This window comes from Squalius cephalus (assembly GCF_949319135.1).
Source record: "Squalius cephalus genome assembly, chromosome: 9".
Classification (NCBI taxonomy): Eukaryota; Metazoa; Chordata; class Actinopteri; order Cypriniformes; family Leuciscidae; genus Squalius; species Squalius cephalus.
The window spans coordinates 17,164,175-17,183,044 of record NC_137130.1 but is presented as its reverse complement, the minus strand read 5'-3'; the positions used below and the strand labels follow the sequence as shown (position 1 = coordinate 17,183,044).

At 35.8% G+C, this 18,870-nt stretch overlaps 1 protein-coding gene and 1 long non-coding RNA gene across 3 annotated transcripts; both read left to right on the top strand.

The window, feature by feature from the left end:
• Positions 1–7,545: 7,545 nt before the first annotated feature.
• On the top strand, positions 7,546–14,623 carry gtpbp8 (GTP binding protein 8). The gene is made up of 6 exons (XM_079882451.1): positions 7,546–8,468; positions 8,981–9,079; positions 9,165–9,295; positions 9,852–9,951; positions 10,760–10,878; positions 14,176–14,623. The coding sequence occupies exons 1-6, from the start codon at positions 8,145–8,147 to the stop codon at positions 14,261–14,263; spliced, it is 861 nt and encodes a 286-aa protein (XP_079738577.1). The 5' UTR covers positions 7,546–8,144; the 3' UTR covers positions 14,264–14,623.
• Positions 14,624–15,756: 1,133 nt separating this feature from the next.
• On the top strand, positions 15,757–18,459 carry LOC307165127. Of its 2 annotated transcripts, XR_013822414.1 has the most exons (4): positions 15,757–16,184; positions 16,712–17,190; positions 17,274–17,370; positions 17,609–18,459. It is a non-coding gene; the product is annotated as an uncharacterized lncRNA (long non-coding RNA). The 2 variants fall into 2 exon arrangements; XR_013822415.1 differs by lacking the exon at positions 15,757–16,184 and having other exon boundaries at positions 16,623–17,190.
• The last annotated feature ends 411 nt before the right edge of the window (positions 18,460–18,870 follow it).

The window sequence follows — 18,870 nt, the reverse complement described above, 5'->3', positions numbered from 1 at the left end:
TGTTTTAACTGTATTATTGACACAGCTTTGAATCATAAGAGACTTTTCAAAAACATTAAAAAACCTTACCAACCCTAAACTAATATCAGTCCGTAACAGATATAACAGATAATTTTCAATATTCTTTGCCTGATGTCATATATTTATATATATATATATTTTTTAAGTTTGTAAAGCTGATCTTTTTATTTCTGTGTCGACAGAGACAACAAATAATTGCAAAAAATAATTTTCCAAGCGTTCCCACCACATTTTCCACCTGCCCCCATTCAATACTGAACAAACAGGTGGTCTTGCTCCAAATTGGACCAAAAGCTGACATGTCGAATCACTAATAAACAGAAAGATTTTCAATAGATTGCCTTAACACACATTTACTTACACTTTTGACTTCGGACTCCATTCTTGCACTTTACTCTCAGTTCAAGACACACAAAACACTTTTTCTTTTTTTTTTTTGGGAGTCCAGATGACTTAGCCCACACACATGCCCTAATACCCCGTCCTCCACACAAAAGCCCCACGCTGACACCTGCAGCAGGGGTGAAACACCACATGTTCATGTGTCCATTGAACACATTGTTAGTATTCTGTGTGCTGTCAGGGCCCAGGGCAGCACAGTGGACAGCAGTTTGGGTTCACATCGCCTCATTTATCGTCACCTCCAAAGTAGCCGGGCCCACAGGATTCAAAGTATTAGAAATAGAGATGGGTGTTGATGCGGCAGGGCTTTTGTCCTTCTGGGTGCCCTTGCTGTGTATGTTTGTGTGGGAAAACAAGGTAGGCCTGGCGTAGCTACTCCCTCAAACTCAGGACAAGTCTTGAGTCTAAAACAAAGGACACATACACCAACCCCTTTCTGTCTCTCTCAACCTCTATCACTCACCGTGTGTGTGTGTGTGTGTGTGTGTGTGTGTGTGTGTGTGTGTGTGTGTGTGTGTGTGTGTGTGTGTGTGTGTGTGTGTGTGTGTGTGTGTGTGTGTGTGTGTGTGTGTGTGTGTGTGTGTGTGTGTGTGTGTGTGTGTGTGTGTGTGTGTGTGTGTGTGTGTGTGTGTTGTTAAAGCAGGGTGACTTTGGCTTCGGTACAGTCATTTGTGACTGCAGGGTGTTCTCTGACAGCAGTAATTACAGGTTCTCTATCAGACTGAGCTTTGACTTGGGCTCCTTCCAGTCCAGATCCTCTCTCTCTCTCTCTCTCTCTCTCTCTCTCTCTCTCTCTCTCTCTCTCTCTCTCTCTCTCTCTCTCTCTCTCTCTCTCTCTCTCTCTCTCTCTCTCTCTCTCTCAACCTTTCCTTTTCTGTTTATAACAGCATCTCTCATCTCTACAGCACGTCCTCTCACAGAATCAACTCCAGAATAGTTAACAAATGATTAATCTCTATATTATAATGTTGTGATGCCTTACTTCACATTTAAAAACGATTGACTTTAGTTTTTAGTGTTTGATTTATTTAGACAAATTGTATAAACTGTACATATTTTAATATCGGTCATTTATCTGTGATTTATGGGCCAATGATCAGCTTATCAGTTATCAGTAATAAATTATATATTAAAATCATAGCCGATACTGATAAGCTGATTTTATATATTTCATCACTACTCCGGAGGTCTGAACTCCAGTTTCTCTGCTAATGTGTGTATATGTGTATGAACCAGAAATCTCCTGCTGTGTCCTTTGGTGCAACTGTACATGACAGAGGCGGTTTATTTGTGATGTTCTTGCACTGGACTTTGTGAGGACTAGAACTCCAGACGAGGAGAAACATTCTTTCAAACCCGGATGCACGATATTGTAACTCAGAGGAGGCCAATTCGACCCTGGCCTGGAAATGGATGGAAACTCACACCACAACAATCTGGATTGGCTTGAACTTCATTTCTGGAGGTACTGAAACATTTAGGGACAATTCATACTTCAGCATGTGGTAGGCTATTTTCATGCAGAAACCATTCACAAACTACCTATACTGTCGAAATTTAACCAAGAACTATATGTGATGATATAGTGCTGCATCATGTTATGCGCAAACATGACTTTTTCCAATACAAATGAAAATCATTATATAATACTCTATATTCACAACTGTCAGCATATGCCTGATGCAATTAACACGGTGTTATTACCACCCACAGAAAGCTAGGATGTTTGTGCACATTTTCTAGTGATAATGGCAAATGATATAGTGATTATATCCAGGCACACAGTCAAGCGCACTTTCAGCATTTTAAAGAGCCGATTCAGGTGTCTGACTCTGGATCACAGTGATGCCGTACAGTCCCAGATCGGTAGTCTGCAGAATTTTCCAAAGGCTACTTTTCAAAATCACCTGCTAGCAGAAGAATTGCCCTGTTCAAATTGCAATCAGCACTAATTTTGAGGAAACAGGTAATTTCATCAGAATACCATTACATCATTTATTTTTTTAATGCCGTAGATGCAACAAAAAGCTATTGCATGTGTTAAGGATTGTTACCGGTACTTTTAATACCTTTAAAAGGTAACACCCTATGAATTTAACCTAAACTATTTACAATCCATTGTTACTTCTTAAGGACTTTACTTCTGCTTCAGTTGTTACTTCCAAAAAATAATGATTTGACACTTGTCCAAATAAATCATGTATACAAAGGTTAGAATTCTTGCTTCTATGTATTAGTGGGACAGGCTTAGTGTTCCTGGGTGCCACCAAATTTGTTTTCTCGAGCATTTCCTTCCTGCAGTTTATTTATCAAGTCACCTTCCTGCTTCAAGGTCATTCTTTCTGTCTCTCTCTGCAGATCCTGGCACACATATCCCAATCGATATCCCAAACACTGAGCTTTAATACCCTCTAAACACCACCTGCCAAAATATTTATGCTACCATGTCTTAAAAAGACAATGAGGGAGAGAGTGATACACCTTCATTTTGTAGCTATTTTGCTGATGTTTTAAATTGTTCTATACTTTCTCTACCCTTTTCATTTCCTTTTTTTTTTCATTTACAGACACAGATCATAGAACAGAGGATACATTCAGTATAGCATTCTAGCATACTGCTCTTACTAGTTCTGTAGTATAACATATAGGCCTGTAATGTACAGCTTGTGAATTGCCTGTATGCATGGAATGTGCCGAGATGTGCAGCATGTATACTACAATGCGACATGCTCAACTTTACCTTCCATTTCCAATGTTATCGTTAACTAAAAGTACATAAAAAAACATTTTTGATAATTGAAATAATAATGAAAATAAAAGATTACATATTTACATATTTATTTGTGGTGCCTAGGATCATTAAACATAAACATGCATTAAACATACCTAGTGATGTCATGTGACCACATGACATACGGCTGTGTGAAAGTGTGAAATGTTTATAAATACATGTGTGTTGGCACAGTATTCATCCATTCTGAGCACTTCCAGACTGTGGTAAAAATCTGAACACCTTGTAATTATATCAGTAAGATGCTTTCCCTCCAATATATTCCTCCATGTTCCCTCCCCTCTTATAAAACGCACAAAGAGGATGCAGACACCGCCCAGGGTGTCCGGCTGGAGCAGAAGTTCTTTTGTGAGGTTGTGTTATAGGTGTGTTCATCGCGTTGACCGAGCCTTTGTCTTGATTGCCACTGTGTCATTTTTACTGCCTATGGGTGTCTGTGTGTCAGATATAAGTTACATTCCTTCAGTCTATTAAGCTGTTTGAACGATTGACCCTTCTGATTTGTGTGAAGTCATCTGAGATGAACTGCGTATGGATTCATTCTTAAGAGACGGAGCAGAAAAGAGGCGTTAAGGGTGGCAGACGTCCCTTTGTGTGTCGGTCACAATGCTGAAGTGAAAGGAGGCAGGATGCTTAACATGCAAATGAAACGAGAGAGAAGGAGAGGTCAGGGTGGACATCACTCAATGTCACATTAACAAGCGCTCGTCCCATGATGGGGTATTAAACGCTGAGTGTGAGAGTACGGCAGCTGCCTTTCGTTGGCACTTTTCTATTGCATTTAAAAGCAAAAAAAAAAAAAAAAAAAAAGATCTCTGCCAATCTGGACTGATCCCAAAGAGATTCATTCAGAGAGAAAAAAAGAAGGATGGATGCAACTTATTCTAATGTGTAATGATTATTCTATCTCATACATGACATCTGATCATCCATCAACTGTTTGACCTTGTGCATCTAAATGAACCATAAAGAGAACCAGAACCAGAAATTACTTCACTTTCCTATTTGTAAAATACTCTATCACACAATGCTGTATTGTTAATTTTACCTGTATTGTCCAGTGTGATGAATGAACTGGAATATAAGCAGCAATTTAAAACATCTCTTTCTTGAATCATTGTCTGAATTGTGAATAGCAGCTGATTTTACTTCCAGTACATTTGTCACAATGAAAACGAAAGGTCAAATCATTATGTTAAATCAGCCAGCCTTTATTTATTTAGTATTTTTTTTCCAATATGGTGTTCGGGCGCCACTCACTGATAACAGTGAGGTCATGTGACAACATTATAGCTGTTTGAAACATTTATGGTTGGTGACTGCATTATTTCACATAGTATCCTTTTTAAAGCAACATTTTTTTTTAAAGCAACACTGTATTCAGTAAGCAGTATGCTAGTATTCCATTTTTAAAAAGTATTGGCTGTTTCGGGGATCTGTTTTTACTTCACTGGATCTCCATCTTAATATTTGCATCCATAATTCTTTCCAGCTTTCCATTTAGAATCATTATTCATTATTATGCTCAATTCCAAACTCTGACTAAGTATACTTGTCATTTATTCTCCTATTAGACTTTCCATCTAAAAATGTTCCCCATCTCTCTCTTCATCACTGTGTGTCCATTAGGTTTAATGTTAAAGTCAATGAGAGAGGACATTTAGTTTGTGCCTTCATAAGAAATGGCTAAGTTTAGGTCATCATTCTTTCTTCAATAAATAAATAAATACTGATTTAAAGGCCATTACAGCTCACATTCTTACAGGTATAAATTCCCAACAGTACCTATTCATTTTCTGGCTGTCATTTTCCGTTTTCTGGGCAGGGTGAGTTCTGGAGAAGTTGATAAATAAATAGACCTATGCTATTTGAATGTAAGCACGCACTGCAGATGCATGCAAAAACAACTGAATTATATGACTCAAGATATTATATTATTAAGTTAATTTTATTATTAATATTATATGAATATTATTAAGAAGTATTTGTTTAAGATGTGTAACAGAATCCAAGTAGAAGAACTGAAATTTCAAAAAGTGCTGAGATTATACAGATCCTGTTTTTTTTATATAATTGTTGGACATTACTGCCCCCTAATGGTCGGATGTATGTCACTACGGGTACTGGTTTGTCAGCTCTAAGAAATCTATCTATAAAGCTTTGGTTGATGAATGAAAATACTATTTTTTATCTAATAGACGAATGTTGTTAAAACATTTGATTATCATTGCAGATTTTGGTACTCTAAGAATATGGTCATATATATTTAGCTATTAATAGGCCTATAACTTTTGAACTAACTTGTTTATCACATTGAATTGAATAGGATACTTTTATACCATACTGGTTGATATAAATATACAAAGAGATAGAAAATATATTCCATTACTTCTTATCAACAATAAGAAGTGCATTAGGCATTGTTTCCCAAACAGTGGTGCATGAAGGAAAAGCAAATCTTAAAGGGGTCCTTGATTAAGATTTCACTTTTCTAACTTTAGTTAGTGTGTAATGTTGCTGTTTGAGCATAAACAACATCTGCAAAGTTACAACGCTCAAAGTTCAAAGCAAATGAAGATATTGTTTAAGGACTACAACAAACGACTGGTAGGGTCGGTGGGGTCAAACATTCCCCCCGGGTTAGTGACATCACTAATCCTAAAATTTACATAAACCCTGCCCCTGGGAACACACAGTCCATGTTGAGAAGAGGAAGAGTTGTTGTTGCACATTTGTGAGTATGCTCAAGCTGTCGCATCCGTCTTTTCACTTGCAATACAGTACGCAACACAAATGCAAAAGCATGTCACTTTAGACATCTTACAACAGTTCCCACACCAGCGATTTTATAGATTATCATGATAGATAGAATATGCTAATTGAAGATAGTTAACTCTACATCAGCAACATAAATTCATCAACTATCCATTCAGAAACGTCACGCTGCATTCTATGTGTTGTCACTTCTTCTGGAGTCTCTCCATCATTATCCGACTCCAGTTTAAACATAAAAGGCAAAACAGTTTCTGACATTTTAGTGCTTGTCTGCGTAATCGGCGCTGCTAACACTCACACACACAGGAGGAGCTCTTGAAGCTCCGCCCTCTGTGCCGGGAGCAGCAGCTCATTTGCATTAAAGGGACACACACAAAACGACGCGTTTTTACTGACCCTCAAAAAGGGACAAATTTAACATGCTGTAAAAAATTATCTGTTGGATATTTTGAGCTAAAACTTCACATACATTCACATTATACCACCCCTTTAAAAAAAATCAAATAAAATAAATAATTTAAAAACAATAAAAATGTTATATTTGAAATGCAAACTCAGAATATTACACAAACCAGCATTAATTATTTTAAATGACACAAATATACTTTATTTATTTAATCTCACTATATTAACCAATGTCTTTACCTTTGACGATGATCGAATTCAACCACATGAATAAGCAAAAATGACTAGATAAACATTACATTTGTGTTTAATTTTGTTGTTTTTATTGCTGAAGTAAGAGTGTTTAACTTTCTTCTCCCGCGTCCTATTCTTCTGCAATCCGGAATACTCTCATTTGTTTGAGCTGCGCCCTCTACTGTACAAGTGTGAATTTGCATTTCCTTCAGCTTGAGGAAATATCAAAAAAAAACAAAAAAAACAAGCAAGCCAAGATGAGGAAAAGTAACGCAATCGCATTACTTTTCATAAAAAGTAACTAAGTGACACAATTAGTTACTTTTTAGGGAGTAACGTAATATTGTAACACATTACTTTTAAAAGTAACTTTCCCCAACAATGGTTCTAGATAGCAACAAGGTACATTTCTTTTTTCTTTTTATTTTCATGATGATATCATACAAATACATTTCTAATAACTTATAAATAAAATTCTTACAATATATTTAAGCTGTGTTTTCTCTTTATTTTACTTAATATTTATTTTCTGTAGGGTTTGCAATTTTTACAACACAGTAACACATTTTTTGTCTAAATACAGTGTTAAGCCCAGATTTGTGTGATTTTTTTCTAGCAATATTAATTAAATAAACATCGAAATTAAATGGGAAAAAATATGCTCAAATTAAGCTGTAGTAGCAGGGGCTAGCTGTGACCAAACGAAGATTTGTTTATTTGTGCCCTCGAGTGATTTAAAAGACAAGGAACAATATACATATTTCTGCATGGTGATTAATAAAACTTAGAGGTTTTGTAAAAAAAAATAATTTTTTTTTTTTTTTTTTCATGCACGCGTTCACTTTTCACCTTTTTACAGTAAATGCTTTTCACACGCAGTCTTTCTGTATAGGGTGGAACCTTTGTTCATTTGTTTGTTTCTTCCGGATTGGTTCTGATGTAGCACGCGCAAGTACACAAGTACGACACATTTATCATCAATTAATTGTTTTTCACTCTGTACATAACAGTTGACATAGACATATTCTTGAATTAATATAATAGCATTTCGAAATGTGCTTTTGAATGAGTTTTGGATGAATTTTTTCGGGAAGCAGTGAAAGATTTATTATAAATATGTTACAGCCTAATGAATTTAAGAGATGTTATCGGGTTTGCAGTAAGATGTGAGTTTCACTGCTGTGTATAATTAGAAGTTATTGAAACTTTTCAAAAGGCAGCACGTGCATGGCATACATATATGTCTATTTGTAAAAATTATTTAAATGCGGATAATATTTGTGAATATCACATATACAGTGAATGACTGCATATGTAAACACGTGGATGGGTATGGACCATAATATACAATTTAGTTAATCTTAGTGGAAAGATTTAAACTTCAGAAAACATCAAGCAAGCCTTCTTCAACTCAAAGTACCAATGCATGTATATGACACACATTATAATACATGAAGCAGATGGCAGTGCATCCTAAAACTGACATCATCAAGCAATAATCAAGTGATCTAACACAATGCTGAGGATAAAGGCACAGCCTCTACTGCAGACACACAGATCATGTTGGCCTTTGGTCCTTCAGAGAGGTCATCGGCAGGCCTCCATCAAACATGTGTGTCTGCTCTCTGAGAGGAGGCGTCAGGGTCTTCTGTACCCCTTCGACGGTCTGGTGGAGCACCTGTCCTCACAGGACAATCAGGCAGAATTCAACATCTTCCATCCCAGCTTGGAGGAGCTCCGTCAGGCAGAGACACTCTTCACTCCCTCCTCTAAACATGTTATCGACTACTCAACCTCTGCGGTCCGGATGGACCATGTACCTATTCTTAAACAGCCAGAGGTGAGAGAAAATTTTCATTAATTGTCATCATTTGATTAAATGACAAAGTACTTGAATTAAAAAAAAAAAAAGTGATTGTTTGTTTGCAGATGACACTTTTACATGATTAATTTAATTTTAATAATCCAATGCAATGAAATTCAGACTTTTTTTGTAGAAGTGGCTATATAATATAATATAATAAAAGAACTATAATATACTTATTTTATATACAAAACCACAATTTATTTTGTGATTCCAAAAGTTTCAAGAACTCTGTTCTTCAATAAAAACAATAATTATAGAAGGTAAAAAAATATATATATGTATGATTTCTGTTTCATCTGCATTGAATGTTTTTCTTCCATTTTAATTAAGTTAGATTGTTGTAATATACTAATATTATATTTGTAATAACAATTGTAATCATTTTAAGTCATCCTGCAGCCCCTTGCAAGTTCAATACCCTCTGTTTGCACTAGACATTTCAAACTGTGCATCATGTTTGCTCTGTGTGCTGGTGTGTATTACAGGTGTGTTTTATGGGCAGGAGTAATGTGGGGAAGTCATCTCTCATCCGTGCCTTGTTCTCTCTTGCCCCAGAGGTAGATGTGCGAGTCTCTAAAACTCCGGTGAGTGTATATGTTATGAATGTTCTCCACCGTTCACTCCTTTGTGCTTCGAAGTTGCTTCTTCTCAATCTTTATTTTGACACAGGGTCACACCAAAAAGCTTAATTTCTTCACTGTGGGAAAGGCGTTTACTCTTGTAGACATGCCTGGGTATGGACACATGGCCCCTCGGGACTTTGTAGAGATGGTTGAACCATACCTTCAAGAGCGTCAAAAGTAGGTTGATGTTGTTTTAAGGATACTCCTTCTTGTGTGCTTGTGTTGAGTTTAAAAAGTAGTAGATGATAAAATTCATGTCAGTTATGACATATATATATATATATACTGTATACATAAATACTGTAGATTTTATTTATCAATTAACTTCTATTAACTAAATCAAATAAATATTTGGTGTGACCACCCTTTGCTTTTAAAACAGCTTTTATCCTAGGTACACCTGCAGATAGTTTTTCAGGTGGCTTTTCAGGCAGGTTTCTTCAAGCGTCTTGGAGACATTACCACAGTTCTTCTGGATTTAGTCTGTCTCAGTTTTTTTCTGTTTCTTCATGTAATCCCAGACGGACTCGATGATGGTGAGGTCAGATCTCCCTGTGGAGAATACCAGCTGTTGTCAGACTCCTTGTGCATACAAAAATCTCACTGGATTATTACAATTAGTGGCAAAAAGAACACAATACAGCAAAATATATAAATAACTGGCTTAAAACATTATATGGAAGTCTTAGTTATCCTTTTTTTTTTATTTCCTTACTTATGTGTCTCTATCTAGTCTGGTGAGGACGTTCTTGCTGGTGGATGGAGGTGCAGGTCTGCAAAAGGCAGATTTAGTTGCTGTGGAGATGTGTGAGGAGTTCAATTTGCCTTTTGTGGTGAGTGTTTATCGCTCATGCTTTTACCATGACAGTGCAGCAGGGGTCGTTAGAGTACTATACACTTTTAGCAACATCTCAGCCTAGATCAGTGGTTCTCCTCCACCAGGGCCTCCGCAAACTTCCAAGGGGCCATCAAGATGGTTTAAAATAAACTAAAATGACCACATCTTTTTTTCTTTTCTTTTCTTTTTTTTTTCTTAAAGAACCCAGGTTACCACTGTGTAGAAAACCCTGTATATATATGAGGTAGCCTAATTTTTAAAGTGTGATTTCTAGACCTGGAAAAGACATGCAATTTAATAAAACTCAATTGGAATTTTTACACATTTTATGACTATGAATTTTCTATTATATTCTATTAATGCCAAGCTCTAATATTTTTATCGGGTAGAAATTGAGTAAAAAATGTTATTAAAAAAATTATAATCCTAGAAAATCACAAACAACTGGAAAAGTTAAGTGGGGCGTCCTAATAATGTTGACAAAAATGGGGTGCCATGGAGTCAGAAAGGTTGAGAATGACTGATCTACATTGATCAACTTATTCTAAGGCTTCGTTCAGATGAGCAGCAGAGTTCCCCCTTTTTTTTGTAGTAAATAACAGCAAAAATGCTTTAAATAATTTTAATACACAAGCTCGATCCAAACAACATAAGTGATTTGATATCCATGCTGAGTGTCAGTCCTAAAGTTTGGGTTAAATATACTAATAAGAATTGATTATAGTGTGAACAAGTACAAAATACTTCTTCAGCTCAAAGGTTTATAAGGTTTTAACCAGTTTTCTCTCTGTGTCATTTTTTAGCTGGTTGTAACAAAAATAGACAGAACTCGACAGGGCGCTTTGTTGGGTCTTCTTCTACAGCTTCGGGACTTTATCAAAAATCAAACCAGCACATGTTTCCCACAACCATTTCTTGTGAGGTGAGATATATAGACACACATCATAATAATGCCAATCATTTTGCATCCAGAATGGTTTACACACATACAGGGTTCAACAATGAGAATTATTTTTTTTCTGTTTGAATTATATAGATATAATTTAAATCCAGAAATTCATAAACACTTGTTGGAAGACTATCACAAGTCAGTTTTGACAAAACCTTGTTTATGTTCGCCAGCAAGATAACAATATATATGTTAAATCAGCAGATGTTGCGACGACAATGTAGAAAATATCACAGAAAACCAAACCCTGGACTGAAAGGGAAATGGACCAGACTGAAAGGTCTCATATACTGACCAAAGTCCATCCCTATTGTTGAGCCCTGAAAGAATATATATACAGTGGGCTCCACAAATATTAGCACCCTTGGTAAATATGAGCAGAACTGACTGAAAATTTGTTTTTGCAATTTCTCCTCTTGGTCTTTCATTTTTAATTAAACTCAAATAGTTGAAAAATATTTTTCTCTGAAATACAGTATATGTATTACACAATTATTGGCACCCCTTCATTTAATACTTAATGTAACGTCCATTTGCCAAAATAACAGCTCTGAGACCATTCCTCCATACAGAATCTCTCCAGATCCTTCAGATTCAGAGGTCCATGCTTGTGGACTCTTCTTCATCTCATGCCAAAGATATATATATATGAATGTAGGAATTTAGCCTGTGTGTCACTTCATATTTAGAGCCCAGTGAAACAGGATGTCATGACTTATCTCTTAAGTGTTCCTGATAAGTAAGGTGGAATATAAAATATGCCATGTAAATTGGAATGTACTTTAGTTAGATTTTTACTCATTAAAATGAGAAGGGGTGGCAATCATTTTGGCACACATATTTTGGAGAAAAACATATTTCATTTATTACACATTTATATTTTGTATAAATTAAATAAATATTTTGAATGAAAGACTAAGACTAAATTTTCACAGTCAGTTTTGCTAATTTTTACCAAGGGTGCCAATATTTGTGGAGCCCACTGTGTGTGTGTAAGTACTGTGCAAAAGTCTTAGGCACGTTTGTATTTTTGGAAAATACTAACGTGCCTAAGACTTTTGCACAGTGCTGTCATGTGAGAAAGAAAGTACACCCTCTTTAAATTTTTGGTTTTTCGTATCAGGACATAATAAAAAATCATCTGGTCCTTAGCAGGTCTAAAATGTAGGTAAATACAACCTCAGATGAACAACAAGACATATTACACTGTGTCTTTATTTATTTAACAAAAATAAAGCCAAACTGGAGAAGCCATGTGTGAAAAACTAAGTACACCCCATGATTTAATAGTTTGTAGAACCACCTTTACCAGCAATAACTTGAAGTAAAAAAAATCTGTTTTGACCTTATCAGTCTCTCACATCATTGTGGAGGAATTTTTCGCCCACTCTTCTTTACAACATTGCTTCAGTTCATTGAGGTTTGCGGGCATTTGTTTATGCACAGCTTTCTAAATGTTGGGTTGAGATCTGGACTTTGACTCGGCCATTGTAACACCTTGATTGTCGGAAAGATGGCTTCACATTTGACTCTAGAATACTTTGGTATACAGAGGAATTCATGGTCAACTCAATGACTAAAAGGTCATGTGGCTCAAAACAAGCTCAAATCATCAGCCTTCCACCAGCGTACTTGACAGTTGGGAAGAGGTGTTTGTGCTGTGTTTAGTTTTCGCCAAACGTGACACGGTGCATTATGCCCAAACATCTCCACTTTGGTCTCGTCTGACCAAATGACATTGTTCCAGAAGTCTTGAGGTTTGTTCAGATGGAACTTTGCAAACCTAAGCAGTGCTGGCATGTTCTTTTTAGAGAGAAGAGACTTTCTCCTGGCAACCCTTCCAAACATGCCATACATGCCATCCAGTCTTTTTTCTAATTGTACTGTCATAAACTTTAACATTTAACATGTTAACTGAGGCCTGTAGAGTCTGAGCTGTAGTTCCTGGGTTTTTTGCAGTTTCTATGAGCCTATGGGGTGCGTGAAATTGCCGGGACGTCCACTCTTGGGAAGACTGGCAACCGTCTTGATTGTTTTCCACTTGTGAATAATCTTCCTCACTGTAGAATGATGGAAATGGCATTACAACCCTTCCCAGATTCCATTATAACCAATCCCTTAGATCATTGCTAATGTCTTTTCTCCTTGGCATTGTGTTAACACACACCTGAATGCTCCAGACCAGCAAACTGTCAAAACTTCTGCTTTTATCTATATTCACTCTTGCTGATGATCAGTTAATCAAAGGCATTTGATTAGCAGTGCTTGACTGCTACTTACCCTCTTAATTCCTATGGAAGCAGTAAGGGTGTCCTTAGTTTTTCACACATAGCTTCTCCATTTTGGCCTATTTATTTATTTATTTATTTTACAAATAAGGACATGCTGTAATATGTAATGTGTTGTTGTTCATCTGGGTTGTATTTACCTAATTTTAAAACCTGCCAAGGACCAGATGATTCTTATTTTTTCCTGATATGTAAAACCATAGAATGCAAAGAGGGTGCACTTTCTTTTTCACATGACTATGTACACACTACCATCAGTTTGGGGTACTTTTTTTTAATTAATGCTTTTATTCAACTGGGACATATTAAATTAGTCAAAAGTGGCAAAACATAAGGAATTTCACTTGAGCACCAAATCAGCATATTAGACTGATTTCTGAAGGATCATATGACACTGAAGACTGTAGTAATGGCTGTTGAGAATTAAACTTTGACATCAAAGGAATAAATTATATTATAGAAAAAAAATTCAAGTGTGATATTTCACTGTATTACTATTAATCTTTCCAACCCCAAACGTTTGAATGGTAGTATATGTGTGTGAGTATGTCATAATCTGCATTTATCGCCCACGTTAAGGTCATTTCCTAATCCATCAGCAAGTGTCATCTTGTTGATGCTTGTTTGAGCAGTGATGAGTTTATAATGCACACTCATTCTTAGTCACTTCTTTTGCTTTTATGTCAGGGTGCATCTGTCAGAGGTTCCCTTGATCGCCAGCAACTAGATAAATCTTGTTATACAAATAAATCAGTGCCTCTGACCTGTAGTTTTATAAGAGCGAGGATTATGTTAATGTGGTCAGATGGTTATCAAACCTGATGATAAGATAAGGCTAGGAGTTCTGGAAACAGTTGCATTGGCTTTGTTGTGTCAATACAGGAAGTCAGTTTTTCACAGATAAGGTGATAAGTAACATACATTATAACATAACATACATTTCTATCCCCCCCCCCCCCCTCCCCCCTCCTATGACCTGCAGTTCAGTCCAGTTCTCTGGGATTTACCTGCTCAGGTGTTTCATAGCCCACGTAACAGGAAATCTACAGCTTACCGCTAAACAGTTGTGATTGTACAGCACTGCCTCACCATGTCACATATCACGGATGAATCTGAGGCCTGGCTGCAGTGTTATCTGGGATGGTGTGAACTGTGAATAAAACCACTTTGACAATGATTAATGAATGATTAAATACTTGCTGAATATATGTATTATTTTTAAATGCAGAGGCAGGAATCACATTGTTACTGGTTTCAGGATTCATGCAGCTCCTGTATAAACTCACTGAATGATCCAGGAATCTATGGTGTAATTTTACAACATGCATATTTGAGTGGACTCATTCCTGTCTGTTGCTGGATATTCAACATGAATATTTGTTCTTCCTAATAAAATGACAGTAAATGTTGCATTGAATCTGTTAAACTTTAAATTCTGCTCTTGCTTTCTGAGCTTAAACGAAAACTTATCAACATGATATGATGAAAAGCTCAAGTTTCAGATCAGTTGTTCTTCTAAAACTGTGGGCTTTTTGTAGAATGAATTAATTACTGAACCTAAATCCCAGCAAATGGTTTAAACCCAGTGAATGGATGACAATTGGACTTCTTACTCATGAAATTGATCTCCAGGTTTATTGTAATCATTGTTTTGGTCCTTGTTGCACACTTTTTGGACATTACTTAGACTAGGTCTACATCAATCCGGATGCATTTGAAAACTGAGTTTTCGCTTCAAAACGCTCTCCTTGCACACTAAAGTTTTCAAGTGTTTTCCAAAAGTTTCTCATCCACACTGAAACGTCGGAAAACGTTAAATTCACCTTACAACGCATGCGTAAACCCTCATAAAAGCTCACTGAGATGATAGAACAAGGCAAGTTATCACACAATTCTTCTGGCAGGGTTATTTTATTTAGCTAAATATCTCACCATTCACTGATGCGTCCGGGTAGCACTCACTTATATGTTTGGTCTAAAACGTTTTGCTGCAGGACAGCAAATACGAGTGAATTTTCTGTCATATTTGCAGGACTGTGATATGAAGAGTGTGCAATGTAACATATTTTAGCAACTGTGTGATAGTGAATAGCACATAACAGGCACAATAGCGGTATACACATGAATATCTATGTGTTCAATATGTGTCACAGGACTAAACTTGCGTCATCGTTTTTAAATACCTCCGTTTTCATATGTAACATACATTATAACATAACATACATTTCTATCCCCCCTATCCCTCCTATGACCTGCAGTTCAGTCCAGTTCTCTGGGATTCACACTACAACGTGAAAACTGCGTTTTCAAATGTATTCACCTTGGAGAGCATTTTCAAAAAGCTTTCTTTTTGTTGCTAAATACGCCGTCTCAGTGTGGATGGAAGGCCAAAACGGAGAGAAAAAGATGTGTTTTCAAACAAAAACGTATTATTGTGGACAAGACCTTAATTTTGGTAACCAAGTCAGGTTTTTAGATTTCATCTCAGGGTTAACGCTCTTATTTTTTAGGGTTAAGTTATCGTCTTTGATTGGACAAGTACAGCATTTGACAAGCGTACAACGTGTTGTAATTCACTGTTAGACTTTTCTGTAATTTCTACAGTTATTTACTTTAAATCCCCCAGTATTATACTGCTATTTCTCTTTACAGTAAATAACTGTGACTCCCGTTGCATCATGGGAATTTTCTGTGACGTCTAACACCACATACAGAAACTTGAACCTTAAAGGTGCGTTCCGTTTGACCGTAAGTGGACTGCGAAGTGGACTTCACAGCTTTCCGCCATCTTAAGTGAGATTCCAATCCGAAGGGAGCGAACATGTTCAGTTCGAAGGGCACTGCGCACGGCATAGGGAATAAGGGAACATTGATACATCACTTCACAGGAAGTGGAGAGAGATGATCACCCAACTGTCATTTCGCGCACCACGTCATCACCAGTCAGAACGGTCATAACTAACGATGGAGGAGTTTATGTATGGTATGTGTGTAAGTATTCATACATTTCGCCATTGTTATACAAATGACAGTATTTTTAACGGTTATTGTTGTGAATATTACATATATTTTTGATGATTATAATTTACCTCAGTGAATGCAGCCAGCTTAGCTAGTTTGTGAAGTAAAGTGATTTTATTTTAGGTAGTTGTAAAATAGTGCAATATAATTGTAAATATATAATATAATAATAAAAAATAAAATATGAATGTAGTGAATGAGCACATATGAAATATGCATGTTATATAATCTGGGCGACCTCGTCGTTGACTTTATTTGATGACGTTTGCAGGGCGTTTCAAATGAGCGGTTATTGTCAGTGAAGTCCACTTCAACTGATATACCCTGCTCAGGGAGTAAACAAATTAGATAATGTTGGCCTACTGATGAGAAAATAACATTGTATGTTAGCTAACGTTAAGTTTTATTTGGCTAGCTGCCACCTTTCTAGTTTTAGCATTAGTTATAGTTTTTTTTTAAATGGAGTTTAATATTTACTTCCATTTTTGTGTTTAAAGGCAACTGCAACAAAGCGCCAATTCGCGCCAGTGACTTCTAGCAAGATTCCGGAGATAAGTTAACGTTAGGCCATTTGTGATATATTTTGACATAAGTTTGCTGAAATGATTAGCAATATATGTGATAAGTGCTTTGGAGCCACTGGTGCAGACTAGGTAGCATACAATATCTTATAAAATCTCTATAAAATTGGCTAACTTTATATCAAATAAGTGACCTTTGCATCATGTCTAACTTTATTTATTACACAGCAAATGAACCAATCAGAAGATGGACCATTTTCTATGTTCAGTCTCACCAGATTAAATGTATTCAGGAAAGCACTGCACTAAAACTCTCACTAATTCATTCATACCAAATCTAGCATTCTAAACAACTTAAGTTTATATTTTTGCATTATTTTGATATTTTATTAGGCAGAAGACTCTCTACCATTGCAGTCCCACCTGAACAGGAAGGTCCTAACATCAGCGCACAGGTGGGTTAACTACTGTTGGAAGGAGAATGGTCATCACTCAGTGATTTCTTGCATGTGTCTTACTGTGTATTTGTCTCAAACAGGGACCCCTTCACTGCAGATGAGCTGAAATGGGCTAAATCATCGATGTCAGTCTTTCTCTCTATGGATCTCAGCATTTTTGGACAGAATTTAGGATTTGTAAGTATTAAAATTTAATCTGGAATTAATTTAGTTCAGTTGAAATGTTTGAATATGCTATTGCCAAAGCTGTTTACAAATATATATTCTTAAGTTATTGTAAACATAATAATAAAAATGTAAAAAAAGGAGGTTAAAAATATTTTGACACTAATATTTCTTTCTCTCTCTCTCTCTCTCTCTCTCTCTCTCTCTCTCTCTCTCTCTCTCTCTCTCTCTCTCTCTCTCTCTCTCTCAGTGTTGGAACCGGGCTCTCCTCTGAAGGACTGAGTACATTTGTGTTTGTGGACACGCATACAGATCAGGGAACATTCTGATGTTGTCAGTCAAGTTCTGAACAGGAACCAATCTTTGGAGAAGTTCATTTATTCACAAAGGTGGACAAAAACATTGTGTTGACTTTTTAAAGATTATTTTGATGATGATTTTTACTCGTAGAACTAGAAGTAGAAGTAGAAGTAGACTGAGGGGTAGACAGTCAGACATTGATAATAATAAGAATTGTTTCTTGAGAATCAAAGAGACTTCAAAAACATTAAGACACTTAAATACTTCTTTTGGCCACCAGTGTACATGAATCCAACACATTTTTGTAAATAAGTGAAATTATTTTGAAGGTGGGGTTATGTGTCATGTATTGTGAAAAGAACTGTGTTTTGTCCTGTGTTGGACATTTCCTTTTTGACTGCTTAAAAATGTATTTATATTCTGCAGTTTTATGAATGTAATGGTTGATATTTCATTATAATACTTGTATAAGCTAAACAACCAATGACTCTACATTCATTTTGTCAAATGCTAACGTTTTGTTTATGATTTTATGTATGATTTTAACAATGTGTGCAGTGAAGGACAGCACATAATGTGTTAATTTAACATGTTTACACATCTTTGTGCTAACCTTTCTGACATATTTACTTTGTTAAAATCATTAACACAATGAATGAGTTAAAATTAACACAAAAAACATTGTCCCTAAACTCACCCATTAATGTGTAAAAATTTCACAAATCATTTCCAGCATTGGCAGACTGTATATTTTGTGATATATATGAAATGTTTTAAATAAAAAAAATGGTATTTTGTTATAACTTTGTCTAATTGGTTTGTATGTTAGTAGTATTTATGTAGGATAAAAATAAAATTAATTATATATCAAAATGGTATTTTGTAATAACTTTGTCTAATTGGTTTGTATGTTAGTAGTATTTATGTAGGATAAAAATAAAATTAATTATATATCAAAATTATGAAATCTAATTTAGTACAAATAAAAAATAATTACAGTAGTGTACTGATTAGCTTCATTTTTACAGTAATGCACTGTATTACACAACTACAGTACCATACTGTAAAACTGAAAACGGTAATGTACTGTAAATCTTAATTATCTTAATCTTAAATCTTAATCTTAAAAAACCCTTGAAAAGTCTAACAGTGTTGCATAGACACTTAAATCCATTAAATCTGCCAAATATTCTAAACAATATTCAGGAATTA